Source organism: Harpegnathos saltator, unplaced genomic scaffold (genome assembly GCF_003227715.2).
Source record: "Harpegnathos saltator strain DR-91 unplaced genomic scaffold, Hsal_v8.6 scaffold83, whole genome shotgun sequence".
Classification (NCBI taxonomy): Eukaryota; Metazoa; Arthropoda; class Insecta; order Hymenoptera; family Formicidae; genus Harpegnathos; species Harpegnathos saltator.
The window spans coordinates 664,434-679,961 of NW_020230682.1; the positions used below are offsets into that span (position 1 = coordinate 664,434).

The window sequence follows — 15,528 nt, forward strand, 5'->3', positions numbered from 1 at the left end:
TGCTCGTCTCGACGTGTTGCCGTTGAACGGTGCACGTCGGTGGGGAGAGGGTGATAGACGTTGCCGGCGATGCGGGGCGGAGTCTGAGACCCTTCCTCATGTGGTCTGTCATTGCGGACCCCACTCCGCCGCGATCCAGTGGCGTCACGATTTGATCCTGCTCCGACTCAGCAGGGCTTGCCGTCTGCCAGGGAACGTGACCGTGAACCAGCGGGTCGAGGGCATCGATGGGGAACTCGGCGAGCTACGACCTGATCTCGTGATCAGGCACGAGCCGTCGAAGAGTGTCGTCATATGCGATGTCACGGTGCCATTCGAGAATCGGTCAATAGCGCTCGAGGAAGCTAGGGAGCGTAAACTCGCTAAGTACGCTCCCTTGGCGGAAGCGCTCGGTCGACTCGGGTACCGTGTCGTCGTGACGGCCTTCGTCGTCGGTGCGCTCGGCTCCTGGGATCCGCGCAATGAACCTGTGCTGAGGCTGCTGCGTATCGGCAGTACGTATGCGTCCATGATGCGCAGGCTCATCGTGTCGGACACCATACGCTGGTCCAGGGACATCTACGTGGAGCACGTCTCTGGCGTCCGCCAGTATAGGGCTCCTCCACACCGAGCCGATTTGCCGCCGTGTGGCTGGCCCGCGAGCCGACGAGGCGGCGGAGATATAAATGTTCGAGCGGATGTATGTCGCGTGGGGCCACCGGCTGGAGAGGTGTCCCTGCAACAAAAAATAAATTATGACCTATATACATTTATTTTAGTGTATTATTTATTTATTTATTTATTTATTTATCTACTTATCCATGTATTTATTTATCTGTCCGTCCTCTGATCTATTGACTACCGCGGGGGTGGCGGTGGATGTGCTCCACCGTCGCGCCAGCAGCTGATATATTTTTAGATGACGGACTACATTTTTATGCTATATTTTATTTTATATTAATTATTTATTTTGTTGTCGTGCTGTCTGGAATGTGGACTGCCGCGGGGGGAGGGGACGGATGCCCTCCGACCCCGACCCCGCGGCTGAAATATTTTATGATGACGGACATTAACTAAGCTTAAGGTACATACACAGAACGAAAGAGCTTATTTATTGTTTTATTTGTTAATAATTTTATTATTTTGTAATGTAAATGGAAGACGTGCTTTATATACACGGACTTACCATGCGTTCTCAGGTCCCTCTTACAGCTTGGTGAGCCGTCGGAGGGTGTGTCGCGAGGATAATCGAATGTGGATATCGCGTATTTAACAGATTGGTTGAAGGGCCGGCGTCTCTATAGCAGAGAAGTCTGCTTACTATGCGGGCGGGACATAGAGAGCGTGATCCTGCAAAAAATATATTATAAAAATATGAAAAATGGAGCACATGGAGGATGAAGCACATTGCCTAAACTGCTAGCTTGGGCAATTATACTATTATTCCTACGTGCATATAGGTAATATGCGTCGTGTTGCCCATCGTCGGGGAGGGACATAATATCCCCAGGCAGTATAACATATACTATAAAATTTATTTTATGCCCACTGTCGGGGGGGGCGAACTGTCCCCCGACAATAAACTATATAGAAATGGCGTCGCGCCTATACCTATAATAATACTGTATTTACCCCGGGGGGTTTGCCCCGGGGAACATTTATTGTTTAAATAAAGTAAATCGAAGGTTATAGTTTTACAACCCTTCTCCGTTGATATCTCCACTTCTACTGGGAGTAGAGAGTCGTCATTTACGGGAAAATATAGGGTTTTGAGAGGACTTTATTTTGGTGCCAGAACCAGGCCTGTATCTCTAACCGTTTAGGAGATATCGAAGGTTAAAGTTTTCCAACCTTTCTCCGTTGATATTTCCGCTTCTACTGGGAGTAGAGAGTCATCCATGTAGTCGAAAATGTAGGGTTTTGAGAGGACTTTATTTTGGTGCCAGACCGAGGCCTGTATCTCTAACCGTTTAGGAGATATCGAAGGTTAAAGTTTTCCAACCTTTCTCCGTTGATATCTCCGCTTCGACTGGGAGTAGAGAGTCGCCATTTACGGCAAAATGTAGGGTTTTGAGAGGACTTTAATTTGGTGCCAGAACCAGGCCTGTATCTCTAACCGTTTAGGAGATATCGAAGGTTAAAGTTTTCCAGCATTTCTCCGTCGATATCCAGCTTTCCTCCGTCGATATCTCCGCTTCTACTGGGAGTAGGGAGTCGTCCATGTAGTCGAAAATGTAGAGTTTTGAAAGGACTTTAATTTGGTACCAGAGCCAGACCTGTATCTCTAACCGTTTAGGAGATATCGAAGGTTAAAGTTTTCCAGCCATTCTCCGTCGATATCTCCGCTTCTACTGGGAGTAGAGAGTCGTCCATGTAGTCGAAAATGTAGGGTTCTGAGAGGACTTTAATTTGGTACCTGAGCCAGGCCTGTATCTCTAACCGTTTAGGAGATATCGAAGATTAAAGTTTTCCAACCTTTCTCCGTTGATATCTCCGCTTCTACTGGGAGTAGAGAGTCGCCATTTACGGCAAAATGTAGGGTTTTGAAAGGACTTTAATTTGGTACCAGAGCCAGGCCTGTATTTCTAACCGTTTAGGAGATATTGAAGGTTAAAGTTTTCCAGCCATTCTCCGTCGATATCCAGCATTCCTCCGTCGATATCTCCGCTTCTACTGGGAGTAGAGAGTCGTCCATGTAGTCGAAAATGTAGGGTTTTGAGAGGACTTTAATTTAGTACCAGAGCCAGGCCTGTATCTCTAACCGTTTAGGAGATATCGAAGATTAAAATTTTACAACCCTTCTCCGTTGATATCTCCGCTTCTACTGGGAGTAGAGAGTCGCCATTTACGGCAAAATGTAGGGTTTTGAAAGGACTTTAATTTGGTACCAGAGCCAGACCTGTATCTCTAACCGTTTAGGAGATATCGAAGGTTAAAGTTTTCCAGCCATTCTCCGTCGATATCCAGCCTTCCTCCGTCGATATCTCCGCTTCTACTGGGAGTAGAGAGTCGTCCATGTAGTCGAAAATGTAGGGTTTTGAGAGGACTTTAATTTGGTACCAGAGCCAGGCCTGTATCTCTAACCGTTTAGGAGATATCGAAGATTAAAGTTTTCCAACCTTTCTCCGTTGATATCTCCGCTTCTACTGGGAGTAGAGAGTCGTCAATGTAGTCGAAAATGTAGGGTTTCGAGAGGACTTTATTTTGGTGCCAGAAACAGGCCTGTATCTCTAACCGTTTAGGAGATATCGAAAGTTAAAGTTTTCCAACTTTTCCTTTGATTTCTCCGCTTCTACTGGGAGTTGACAGTCGTAATTAATGGTGAAATGTAGGGTTTTTAGAGGACTACGTTTTGGTTCTAGAGACAGGCCTTTAACTCTAGCCGTTTAGGAGATATCGAAGGTTAAAGTTTTCCTACTTGTACCTTTGATATCTCCGCTTCTACTGGGAATTGAGAGTGGAAATTTATGGTAAGATTAGGGTTGGTATAGGTTTACATTGTGGCAAGTGCGCGTTCCTGTATCTTGAACCGTTTAGGAGATATAGTAAGTTAAAATGTTAACTTGTGATGTTAATATCTCCGTCTACTGTTAATTGAAAGTCGAGCTTTATGGTCAAAGTAGGGTTGATTTAGAGCTATATTGCAAAAGAGCGTTCCTGTATCTTAAGACCTTTAGGAGATATCGAAGTTTAAATATGCTATCGATGAGGTGCGCTTATAACTTCCATTTATCTCAAGAGCGCTTCTCGGGAACATTCCGTTCGAAAGGTTGGTCCGCGATAAAAAGTTTCTTGCGATCTGAGGCCGCTGTTGTTTAAAGTTAAATTGCAGCAACAGTATTGTTATCGGTCCACCCTGAGACCGGCTGCTAACATCCATTTGTGACGTCTGCCACGCCTTTGCGATTACCGATATATTCAGTTTTCTTGATTGGTCGCGCGATTTCAAATGGCTATAATATATGGCGAGAATACATGGCAATATATGGGAATAATATATGGTAATAATATACGGCAACAATATATGGCAACAATATATATGGCAACAATATATGGCAACAATATGTGGCAACAATATATGGCAATAATATAGGACAATAATTCATGGAATATATTTTTCGTTACAAGAGTCAATGCAAATTTGCGGCATGCACAATGTAATAATAAAAGTAATAATAAAGTAATAATAAAAGTTCTTTCTGCGAGTTTTGAGTCAGACACTCACCAGTGATGATATTGATGATGTCCTGTTGCATCCAACCAGATCCATCAATGTCCGCCCATGTCCGCTGCCGCTGTCTATGTCGCGCAACATCCATCTTGCAGCTCGTCCCACGGTGATCGCTACACTTTCATCACACTTCCGCGACGCGGTCGATACGCGGTATTAGAACGGCGATATTTACATCAATTAACGAACGTTTTACTCGCCATCGGTGGAAACTTTTTGCGCGCTGCGAAACGGACTCTATAAACTCGATCGGCGAGAAGTAAGAACCGTGTGAAAATTTATTGACTCGTCCAACGGATTTTTACGGTGCTTTTCGCAATTGCATCTGAAAAGTCGCGAAAATGTGGGATTATCGATATCTACGAGTGAAATATTCGCGACGCGAATGCACGCGAGGAAAGATTAGACAATCAGAAACCGGTCCCCTTAGAGAGCGCAAAGAGAGAGGAGCGGGGCAAAGTTTTCACGCATTGTAGCTCTGTCACGACGAAGCTTACGTTCGCGATACTTTGGCGAAATGAGAATTTAAGTTTTCTTTGTTAGCAACGCGAGTAAAAACGAGTATATTGACAACCGCGGTCGCGATATTCAAAGGCACGCGAGGGAGGATACCTCAAGCTCGGCGTGCGCTGGCGCAATTTCTACGCGCATTATATGCTACTCGAGACAATAGGGATTGTGATGAATGGATAATATTGCCAAATAATTCTACAGCCTGTTTTGCAAATAAAAGAAAAGTAGCTAACGATATCAGCATTTAGGTATGAATATATTTTATACGGACAATTGAATATTGTCAAATAATTAAATCGTTAAGTAATTCTGCGGCCCGCTTGAAAAATAAAAATAAAGCAGCTGATGTCGGTGTCGCGTTTGTACATATGAATATTCTCTTATTCAGATGACCGAACATCAAAAGAGAATCATTCAGTATTTTAAATCTTGTACGTAATGCAGGCTATCAATCAAGTAATCCCCTGATTGTTTCGAGCAATGTATTTTATTCAACATCACAAATACACACATGCAAGTATCTATTTGCAATTCGCATTGACTCGAACGATATTTTTTAGTCCCACATCCGTCATGCAGAATTTTGTTTCTCTTTTCATTTTGACTCACCGAAACGACTTGCAGTCAGAGCCGGCCACGTTCCGCTTCAACTCTGTAACAAAAAATTCACAGTTGCTTATCAAATTTGACCAACGAGTGCGGGCGAGTAAAAGAGTAGTTTACCCTCTGCGATCGTAATTCAAGTCGAGCCGGAAATTATATCCCAGCTCTAAATCGCAAAGGGCCAAACAGAGGACTATAGTAAACTTGTAAACTTACCTTCAAGCTGACTCTGCTTCGCCCGAACCGAATCCTCCGGTGCGGCATCCGCGTCCATCGGATTGCTGTTGCTTTCCGCAACAACTGAAACAGAAAAATAATTTTCCCGGTTGATAACCTGCGGTAGAGAGAGAATATCTTTGATCGGGACCAATCGAAAATATGGATATATTTTGATACGGAATTTTTATCTTTATATTTTTGTTCCAACATTGAAAATTTAAATGGGACTTGAAGCTTTCAAGAGAGCTGATGAGGAACAAGTTACAAAGGCAAAGATCGTAAAGAGTTGAACACAGATGTGTAGGAAACTTGTAAACTTTACCTTCCGGCCGACCCTGCTCTGCCCGAACTGGATCCTCCGGTGCGGCATCCGCGTCCGCCGGACTTGCTTCCTGCAACATCTGGAACAAAAATTTAACGTTCTTGGTTGGTAAGTTGCGGTAGAGAAAAAATGGTTGGTCGGGATGAGTGGAGAATATTCGCTACGATTTTTTTTCTTTATTGACATTGAATATCTAGATAGGAGCTCTTGAAAAAGCTGACGAAAGAAAATGACAATAAGAAGCGGAGACAACAGTTGTGTGCTCTCGAAAATATTCTTTTACGGATGGACATTTAAATTCAGATCCCGTAACAAAAGTAAACAAACTTGAAAGAAGCGCTGACCGAAAACAAAAAAGGTCGCAGTCTAAGAAGCGATATGACGTTGAATATTCTACACAAGACCAATATTTTCACACAGGAATTGGGAGTGATTCAGAATGTTTGATTGAGAACATGATGAATTCGAGATCCATGGACCGTTATCCGTCTCTGTCTGGATCAATATCTTTTGTATACAACAACGCAATAAATAAATAGACAGACAGAGATTGACGAGAATAATTGCAAATTCATAAAGTGATGATTACTAGTCGGATGATGACGGATTGTGAATGCCGAGCGCGAAATTCCATCTTCTTATTCCCGGAAAATTCGTCAAACGTACGCTCTCGTTATCGGAGACCTCCCGCGTAATAAATGATTCCACATACCTGGAAACGTGACGTATCGCTGCCGGCATTCTGCTTCTCGACTGCTGAAGTCCTCCGGATTTCACTCGCTCACGCTTCTAATGCTGATACTCGCGATTCGACCGTGCAGTTAATGAATGAGATGCCGACGCGATGCCGATTGAGTATCTCGAGGACTGACGAGATATATTTCTTTTAATTACACGAGACGGAAGTGACGAGAGCGTCGCGCACGGCTGTTGCTGATGGAATGAGGTCGAATACATGAGGTGCGCGAGTATTATAATACGAAGGGCAAAAAGTGTCGTCGCTCGCGAGCCGATCAACACAATCGGCGCGATGTAAACATTGCGAGCCTCGGCGGCGGTTGAAGCAAGAGATACTTGCCCTTGGGCGTCTCTTCTATTCTCGAAGGTTCCGGAACGACGAGGGGAATGCGAGGAGGCCTTTCAACTGTACGCGACATTGATTTACTATATATATTTATTGATTACTGAAAATAAAGAAAATTACTTTGTCGAAGCATCGGACATTTGTTAGCTTTATGTTAATTAAAGAGAAATGTGTACGATTAGAAAATGTGTTAGCAACTAATTGTACAGAGTGTCAAAGTTGTGACGCCGTTTTCGGAGAATAATTAAAGGTCATGGTAGCGTTAAAGAGTGGAATTTCATCTCATGCGAATTTTGTCTCGTTCTTATTAAATGTTAGATTATCCGGACAATAACTCTTTTACTTTTCATCTTTTTATTTCGAAAATAAAAAAATATATACCAAGGTGAGATTTCACCCATGACAACATCAACATGATTTTCTTTGATGCTTTTTTTAAAAATTCAAATATTTCGTCGACTCGCGGGATATTTATAATCGGAGTCTCGTCGCGTTAATTAACATGTGCTCCTCCGAGCGGATCGAATGCTCACCGACGGCCATTGTCAGTGCCACGAGCGAATGTTCGGAGCGGACGGGATGCTGAATTGAGAAGCATGACAAAGGGAACGGGACGCAGGCAACGATACATCATGCGTCTCCAGACGTATCAAATCATTTATTATACAGGAGACTTTGATACGGCAACATGTATGTAGAGGATTTAATATTTAATATATACTTTTATTTTTCCTGCTCCCCCCCTCCCGCTCGTTTTAGATCTTCGGGCATAAGGCCTGTTCATTTTGTCTGCACTGCTGAATTAGTGCATTAAGTTAAAGTAAAACAAACGTAGATTTTCTCACTTCAACTTGTTGCACCAGTTCAGCAGTGCAGACAAAATAAACAGGCCTATTGTCTGGCATAGAGATAGTAGAAACTATGGTTCCAGCACGGACATAAACCGCCTGAAAATGGATGTAGCACGGACTTCCACCACATGCAGATTTTACCACCAAGACCTAAAAGTGGATGTAGCATCGTAGTTCTCTCAAAATGGATGCAGATGGCGCCCATTTCCAGTGCGAAAAATCGGTATTGCCGAAAACGCCGTGTTGGCCGTTCTCAGCTTCCTCTCTGCTAGGACCTAACGATACCTAATTGGTCTGTTCTTTTTAGCTGCACTGCGGAACTAGTGCAAACAGACTATGGGTCTGTTCTTTTTAGCTGCACTGCTAAACTTGTGCAATAAGTTAAAGTGAGAAAAAATATAGTTGTTTCATTCTAACTTATTGCACTAGTTCAGCAGTGCAGCTAAAAAGAACAGACTATATATTAGTCTGTTCTTTTTAGCTGCACTACTGAACTGGTGCGATAAGTTAAAGTGAGAAAAAATATAGTTGTCTCATTCTAATTTATTGCACTAGTTCCTGAGTGCAGCTAAAAAGAACAGACCATATATTTGGCCGATGTATATACGTTAAGCCAGTGGCACACGGTTTGTTTTCGTGCTGGATTGCTTGCTGAATGAAAATATTGCGTTTTGATTGGTACATTTCCGAAGATAGATGGAAATGCACCGATCAGAATGCAGTATTTTCATCCAGCAAGCAATCCAGTACGAAATCAAGCACCGTGTGCCGCTGGCTTTAGTGAGGATGCATGCATTTGCTTTGTGCGCATGCGCGACAAAATCCCACGAGTGCGCATCACTGCATTCAGAATGCAATGTCCGAACGCATTGATGTACGTAAGAAAGTGCTCTTAGCAACATTATATATACGTGGAAATACAATTATTTGAATATTTATGAATTATTTGTACAACAAAAATTTTGTAATAATAAAAACAATATAAGTATAAATTTTTTTCCATATGCTTTGATTATGAATTATATGCAATGATAGATGTAAATAATGATAAATTGAAACGTTACGTACAAGGTTATAAGGGCAGCAATGTGTTATAAGGTAAACAGTTTTATTATATTTTATTTGTTACATATCCATTTTATAAATATACAAGAAATATTTTCTATAGACAGTATATACTATATCTTATTAATTTTGATAATTTTTTTGTTTTGCAATTGTCAGGAAACTAATGTATTGATGATGAAGTGATAATGAAATGTTTACTATTAGTTTCTACATTGCATTCTCTCTGATTTTCTTATTCTAATTTTCTTCTTTTAACAATATATTTTACTTACAGAAGGCTTTTATATATCCTCAATGTGGCAAAAATTATTTAATGTTTTAACATTACCGATGGAAACCAAAGTGACTAGTAAAACTAGTAGTTTGAAAGCTCTTTTGTTACGAGCATGGAGAGAACGCTGGAGTGATTTGCAATGGGGTATTAATATCAAAACTGTAGGCATCTATATTTTGTTTTTGACAATATATTTTCTTTATGTAATTGTTTTTTACACAAGATAAATTTTCAGATCCTTCCAAGAGGAGTGAGTGGTGATGTATATAACTTAGCTGATTGTATATTGCAACAGGCATTAGTGGGACCAGGGCCTAATCAATTGGTTTTGTCTTACTTAAAACATTCATTAAGTTCTCAGGTTGGTAAATGCTATAATTTGTGATGCTTGATACATCAATGTAATTCTTAATATACATATATTGTGCAATATGTGCATATCAGTCATATTTTCAATCATCTTGCAGTTGGTATCATATGCTGCAGTGCTGCAGCGGATAAGTAAATATGACGCTTTCCACAAGCCTCATTGCATAGTGAGTTTGCTGGAATTCTTGGAATCCATACAAGTTGGTATTACATGTCGCGGCAAACCAGAAGAGGATCTTCTAGCAGCAGCAGTTTTATCCATCGTCCACTGGCTCCTGCAGTGTTACCTGCACACATTATCTAAAGCTCCACAGAACAACCCTTTGACTCCGCACCCAAGCGAACTTATGGACAAACCTGCCAGCATCTTGCAGCAGATGCTGAACTCTGATTTTCTACGTGCGATGATGTATCTAGCTAAATACGACGACGAAGGTATGTTGTAACACAATACACAAATTGAAAATCTTGATGCCAAGAACTCAATGTTCATGTGTATATCTTTCCATTTTTTAGATCTGTACATAGAAGTTATGAAGAAAAGCTCGGAAATCGAGGCGCTGCTAAAGACGACCACTCTAAAATCTGTGATACCGATAGAAGACTCCCTGAAGATGCTGTACGACTTGGAGATTGAGAGTTTTTGCCCCGAAAAGACTCGGATGGAATCCATCACTCACTGCCTGCAGCCGCTCTTTGCCGTTCAAGTGTTACTGAACCCTAGCACAGAGACATCTGTGTTTGTCAATCAGCTGTTAATGGTGCAAAGGCTGAAGAGCTACACGAATGCACGGCTCTACTGCGAGATCATCCGCGCCTGTCTAATGTGCCTGCACAATGTGACGGGAACTTACAAGGAATCGCAGTGGGGAGCCTTCACGTTTCTAAAAGTGCCTCTTATACTGAAGGAACTGCACCAAGCTAATCTAAAGATCGGTAATTAATCCCGCTACATTCCTCGAGGGAGAATCGTAAAGTTTGGGAGCTCGAGAGCTAACTCAGTCGTGTTTCTTGCATTTTGTCCTTGCAGGTGAGGAGAAGTACGAGTACTCGCAGGATATTCTCGATGCGTTCGAGCTGTTGCTTCAGTTCGCGTCCCTGCTCGACATAATGGACACGACGTGCTCGTGCAACTGCGTCGAGTGCTTGCTGAATGAACTGCAGAAAGTGAATCTTGTCACGGAGAAGCAAGCGAAGCACTTAAGTGCCAGGAGGTAATATAAATTTGGTTATTTTTGCTTGAGGGGGGGGGGTGAAACCGTCGAATTGGTGAGACTTTACTGCTCTTACTCAAGATATCAACCTCATCAAATATTTTCAATAAGATTACCAATCAGAATTAACTATCCTAACGTATTCCTAGATGGATGAGGATGTGAAGAACAAGAAGACATACTGAAGCTACAAGAAATGTATACAATTTTTTTGTTTGTCCAATTACCTGCTTGCAATTGTTACGCAGGGAGGGAGTGACGGCGGCCCTGCAGAAGCTGGAGCCTTCCAGCACCCCGAAGTCGTCGATCCCAAAGGTCATTATACGCGCGGAACCGACCTTGGCCGGCATCTTGAAGACGCTGAATGCCGATTACACGAAGATCCAGGAGGCCTTGCTCAGCATGCTGCGCGAGGTCCTGACGGGCAATAGTTTCGAGCTGATGCTCGCGGTAGCGACCGTGGAGGGCAAACTGAAGACCTTCGTCACCAAGCTCATCAAGTTTAACGAATGCAGCAGGCAGATCAACGAGCCTGTGCCCGGCAAAACAGCGGCGACGCGAGCGATGCTGTTCGACATGTCGTTTCTGATGTTGTGCTCGATAGTGCAAACATACGGATCTGATGTAAGTTGAATAGTCAACTTATTGTCAACGATTACTCGTTAATAATAAGAGTGAAAAATGAGTTTCAAAATCTTAACTTTCTAAGTGTTGACATTTATGCAACCACTGAGGAGACTCGTGTATCTCAAATGGCCAAAACATCCATGTGCGTGTTTATTGTTCAAGTTATTCAGCTGCAATGTATATTTGTTGCCCAACTGATAACTGCTCCTAATTGCTTTAATGTATGGATTTACTTGATGGATATTCGAAGAGGGTCGTTTCTAAACATTACATCAAGTGTACATCGCAAATATAAATGTTGCTTCCAGGTTGTCCTAGAGGAGGGCGGGGATTCGTTCTTCGAGCAGTGGGTGCGCGGCTGCATGCCCGAGCGGAACAAGCCGAAGTCGCCGCAGAGGATGCTGCAGAACATCGACCCGGCGCGGGTGGATGCGCTGCTGGCGCAAATCAACTCGCCGGACCTCGACTTCAAGTCGAGCAATCTCAAGTGGCACGTCGCATGCCAGTCGGCGATGGGCGCGGTGAAGGAGTTGCTGTGCGCTTGGGAGAGCGGTGTGCTGAGTGCTGGCGACGTCAAGAGGGCTCTGGACGGCCTGCGCGCGGCGGCGTGTTGCTTGCCGGTCTGTGCTGCTGCGTGGTTATGCGCGTACATGAGCATCACGCACCAGGACGCCCTGCTGAAGCCCATGAACATGGTTCAACACTTCCTCACGCCGCTGCCCGGCGATGAGATGCAGGACAACCTTAAAGAGAGGTCTGTGTGTTAATGGCGTGAAATTAACAGAATTGCTTTCTTTGGAATTTTTTACACCTTTTTTACATCTTTTTCCGGTATCTTTGAGTAGTTTTTATCCATTTTAACTATTGGCTATTGCGAAACTCGTTGAAGCAAAGTAAATACTGCAATTTCTCTTTTGCTCCTTGATTGATTGTTCACTTTTTCTTGGTTGATTGGTGTCTTCTATACGTACAGTTTGTTCAACAAGAAAGTGTTGGTAATAATTTGAAAAGAATAAAAGATAAAGTCAAGTTGTTTTTTTTTTTAACGAAAATAGAAGATTTTTAGTAATGCGTAATTATCTAATATTTGATCCAATTGCTTCCATTATCAATTATTGCTTAACGCCATTTTTGCATATTTTCGACCAGATTTTTGGCGTATTCTGGTAGAAAACGCCATATTGTTTTTATTTTTATGTACAGCTGCTTAAAAGTAAAGATACGCTTTTCTTTAAGTTTCATCTTAAGGTATGACCGTATATTTCCGATGGGATTTGCGTCTGGAGAGAATGCCGGCCAATCCATCATAGTTATGTTATTTTCGAGCTTTTCTGACAGCAGCGGTTTTTTTATGGTGGACCGAAATATGGTGATATCATGTCATTTTCATGCAGGCGGCTTCTGATGGTATTAAGCGAGATATGTTGACCTTTTCGGCGGAGTTTTACTTAGGCCTAACGCAGGGTAAGACTGGGATTCGTCTGAAAGAGACACAAGATCGCTTTGTCCTGCTTCGGAGTCGTTGCATGAGACAGCCCTCTTTCTGACAGGTCGTCAATATTTCCAGCGGTTTTAAATATTTACTCACTTTCTTACGAAAGCTTCTGACTTTTTAGCAGTTATTGCGATTGTTAATTTTGGTTCTTATGAATGGTTAATAAGAATGGTTAATAAGAAACATTGCCTCCTAACGCTTCAAATATTTTATACTCATTTTTAAAAATAATGTTTACTTTTAACGACTATTCAACGCAACTTTTTGATGTATACTGCGCAAAAGAAGTTAGTTTCAAGATTCAAACGGTATAAGGTAGATGGTGCTACTATGATTTTCTACAAAAATATCACCCACACTTTCTTATTAAACAGACTGTATATAAAAAATTCATTATGCTCTTTCTTTTCGCTTGTTAGCAATGGTTTTAGTTGCTGGCTTTGTTACTTTGAATTCAGAACGTTAATCTCGATGTCGAGTTTAAAGATAAATTTGTTTTCAGGATTGCAATTGAAGTTGAATTTGAAATGCAAGTACTCGTCGGAGTTGTAACTGAAAGTGACGCTAAGCTTAATTTGTTCTTGCCTCTTTTCAGGTCTAGCTTAATGTTCCAAATTATCCGGAAAATGCAGTACGACGTGCACCCACCTACGCAATCGAAAACGAAGGTACTCTCGATGTCTAACAGGTACGGCGTTGCCCTCCGAGAGGATGAGTTACCTCCCTCGCTCCTCGAGATTCTCGTTCTCACAGTTTCATTCCTCGCGTTTGCAGTATTATATCGCGGCAGCCGATATTGGAGCAGTTGGAGTCTGTTTGGCAGAACATCAATCAGCGCGGATGGATAAACATACAAGCCACGCAGTCGCTGGAGTCTTTGCTGAACACTGGCGGCTCCCTGTGGTTTGTCACGAATATAGTGAAGGAGGTGCTCAAGTACCGTTACCAAGAGGAACTCGATCGAGCTGTGGATCTGGCCTTCGCCATCTTCCACCTCGACATAGAGAACTGCACCCTGGACCTCATTAACCATATAATACCGCAATACCTGCACAACTCTTTGCAGTAAGTTGCCGTCGTCGTCGCATGAAAGAAATGACAAATAAGACCCTAAGAGTATTTTCGAGCACTTCTGTAATTCGAACAATCGTCTCAACACGAGTCATCAGAGACGCTCGGACATGCTTACACAATGCACTCTTTGACGTCTTCGTAAAAAGTGATTTGTTCGATTCAACAATATACACTCTTGTCCAATAAAATTTTTTAACGTCCCTGTAGAATGACTGTAGAATTTTGAGACGAACATGGTTGTTGAAGTAACATTCTTGTTGAAGTAAAAAGAATCTTGTCTTGTACAATATACAAGATCTCTAAATTATTTTGTATAGTTGCGGTGGAATGCCAGGATATTCCCAGCAGAAACTGTTCACTCGGCACGTCCGCTGAATGTCAGTTCTGTTGCAGAAGCGACGAGCTTGTAGAGCCGCAGTCGTCCATCCTGGCGAAGCTGTGCGTCTACTGCATATTCTCCACTCTCGAGTACAACAATTCGAATCCATACCGCGGCAACAGTCGAAAGCGCGTACGGCACGACTTGGACGCGGAAGAGCTGGAAACACTCGGCGTGTCCGCGAACAAACTCCTACGACTGAGCGAGACGGGCGAGAATGTTCCTATATTCAGCTCGCAGAGCGCGCAAGCACCCGGCACGAACAACGGCAAGAAGTCGTTCGTCCTGAGGGAGCCGCTCATGACTGCGTTGAACAATCTCTTCATCATATTCAATTTCCTCGCCAGCAGGGATAGCGAGGTGTCTCAGCAAACTCACTTCATATTTCAATTCCTGCGGCTCACGGTGCAGTGCGGGAAGGAGAGGACTCGTATCGTGTTGCAGGGAATGCCACAATCGCTGGTGCGTCGAATGAAATGTTATGCTACGTCGAGAGAAATCGAGCCGATCGCAGGACATGCAATGTGCGAATTAATCTTGAATCACGAGAGAGTAACATCTGAACGTGTTTGATCTTTAATCTTTAATATTTGACGATTTCTCCGGGTTCACGTCTACGACGAATCAACCTTCCAAAAGATCTCGTCAAGCTCTGTTGCATTCCAATTTATCATTGATATTGATGAAAGACCTACTCCCAGTTGGTAAAATGGAGAAATTGGACTAATTAGAAAAGTTTGAAGAGAATGAAGCGGTGCAAAGATTTACTGATCGGGAGTCGGTAGTGGGTTGTTAATCATTAATATTATAAATATTAATATTATAACAATAAGTCAGGAGGTGACGGTTTGACTGAAAGAATGACTGATTCGCCATTACGCGGTAAAATATTATTGCTTTTCTGTGACTTGAGATTATTCGCACTGATATCTTGCAATCGCTCTTTGTTTTTCTTACTTCAATTGCGTGAAACCTGTTTATATCTGTAAAATATTGCGTCAGCTAAGTGAGTTTCCACGTCAGTTTGGATTGGTGCGAATTTATACGTGTTTTCAGGTACCCTGTCTCTTGAAAGCATTGCCCGAGCTGTTCACGACGGACATTCTGCTGCGATTTTACGACATAAGAACCGCGTTAGGACGCAAATCGACCGCACGAGACTTGTGTATGCTACGGAATATAAATCTAAAGCCCACGAAATAAACAAGTTTTCCCAAAGACACATG

The 15,528-nt window shown here is 42.6% G+C and overlaps 1 protein-coding gene across 2 annotated transcripts; it reads left to right on the top strand.

Moving 5' to 3' along the window:
* The first annotated feature begins 8,803 nt into the window (after positions 1 to 8,803).
* Positions 8,804 to 15,522, top strand: MED24 (mediator complex subunit 24). 2 transcript variants are annotated; one of them, XM_011142747.3, is made up of 12 exons: positions 8,807 to 8,900; positions 9,145 to 9,305; positions 9,380 to 9,505; positions 9,612 to 9,948; positions 10,030 to 10,449; positions 10,544 to 10,727; positions 10,976 to 11,351; positions 11,663 to 12,108; positions 13,445 to 13,537; positions 13,624 to 13,914; positions 14,317 to 14,764; positions 15,359 to 15,522. In XM_011142747.3, exons 2-12 carry the CDS (start codon positions 9,165 to 9,167, stop codon positions 15,503 to 15,505), a joined length of 3,009 nt encoding a protein of 1,002 aa, XP_011141049.1. In that variant the 5' UTR covers positions 8,807 to 8,900; positions 9,145 to 9,164; the 3' UTR covers positions 15,506 to 15,522. The 2 variants fall into 2 exon arrangements, with proteins under 2 accessions (XP_011141051.1, XP_011141049.1); XM_011142749.3 differs by lacking the exon at positions 15,359 to 15,522 and having other exon boundaries at positions 8,804 to 8,900; positions 14,241 to 14,394.
* The last annotated feature ends 6 nt before the right edge of the window (positions 15,523 to 15,528 follow it).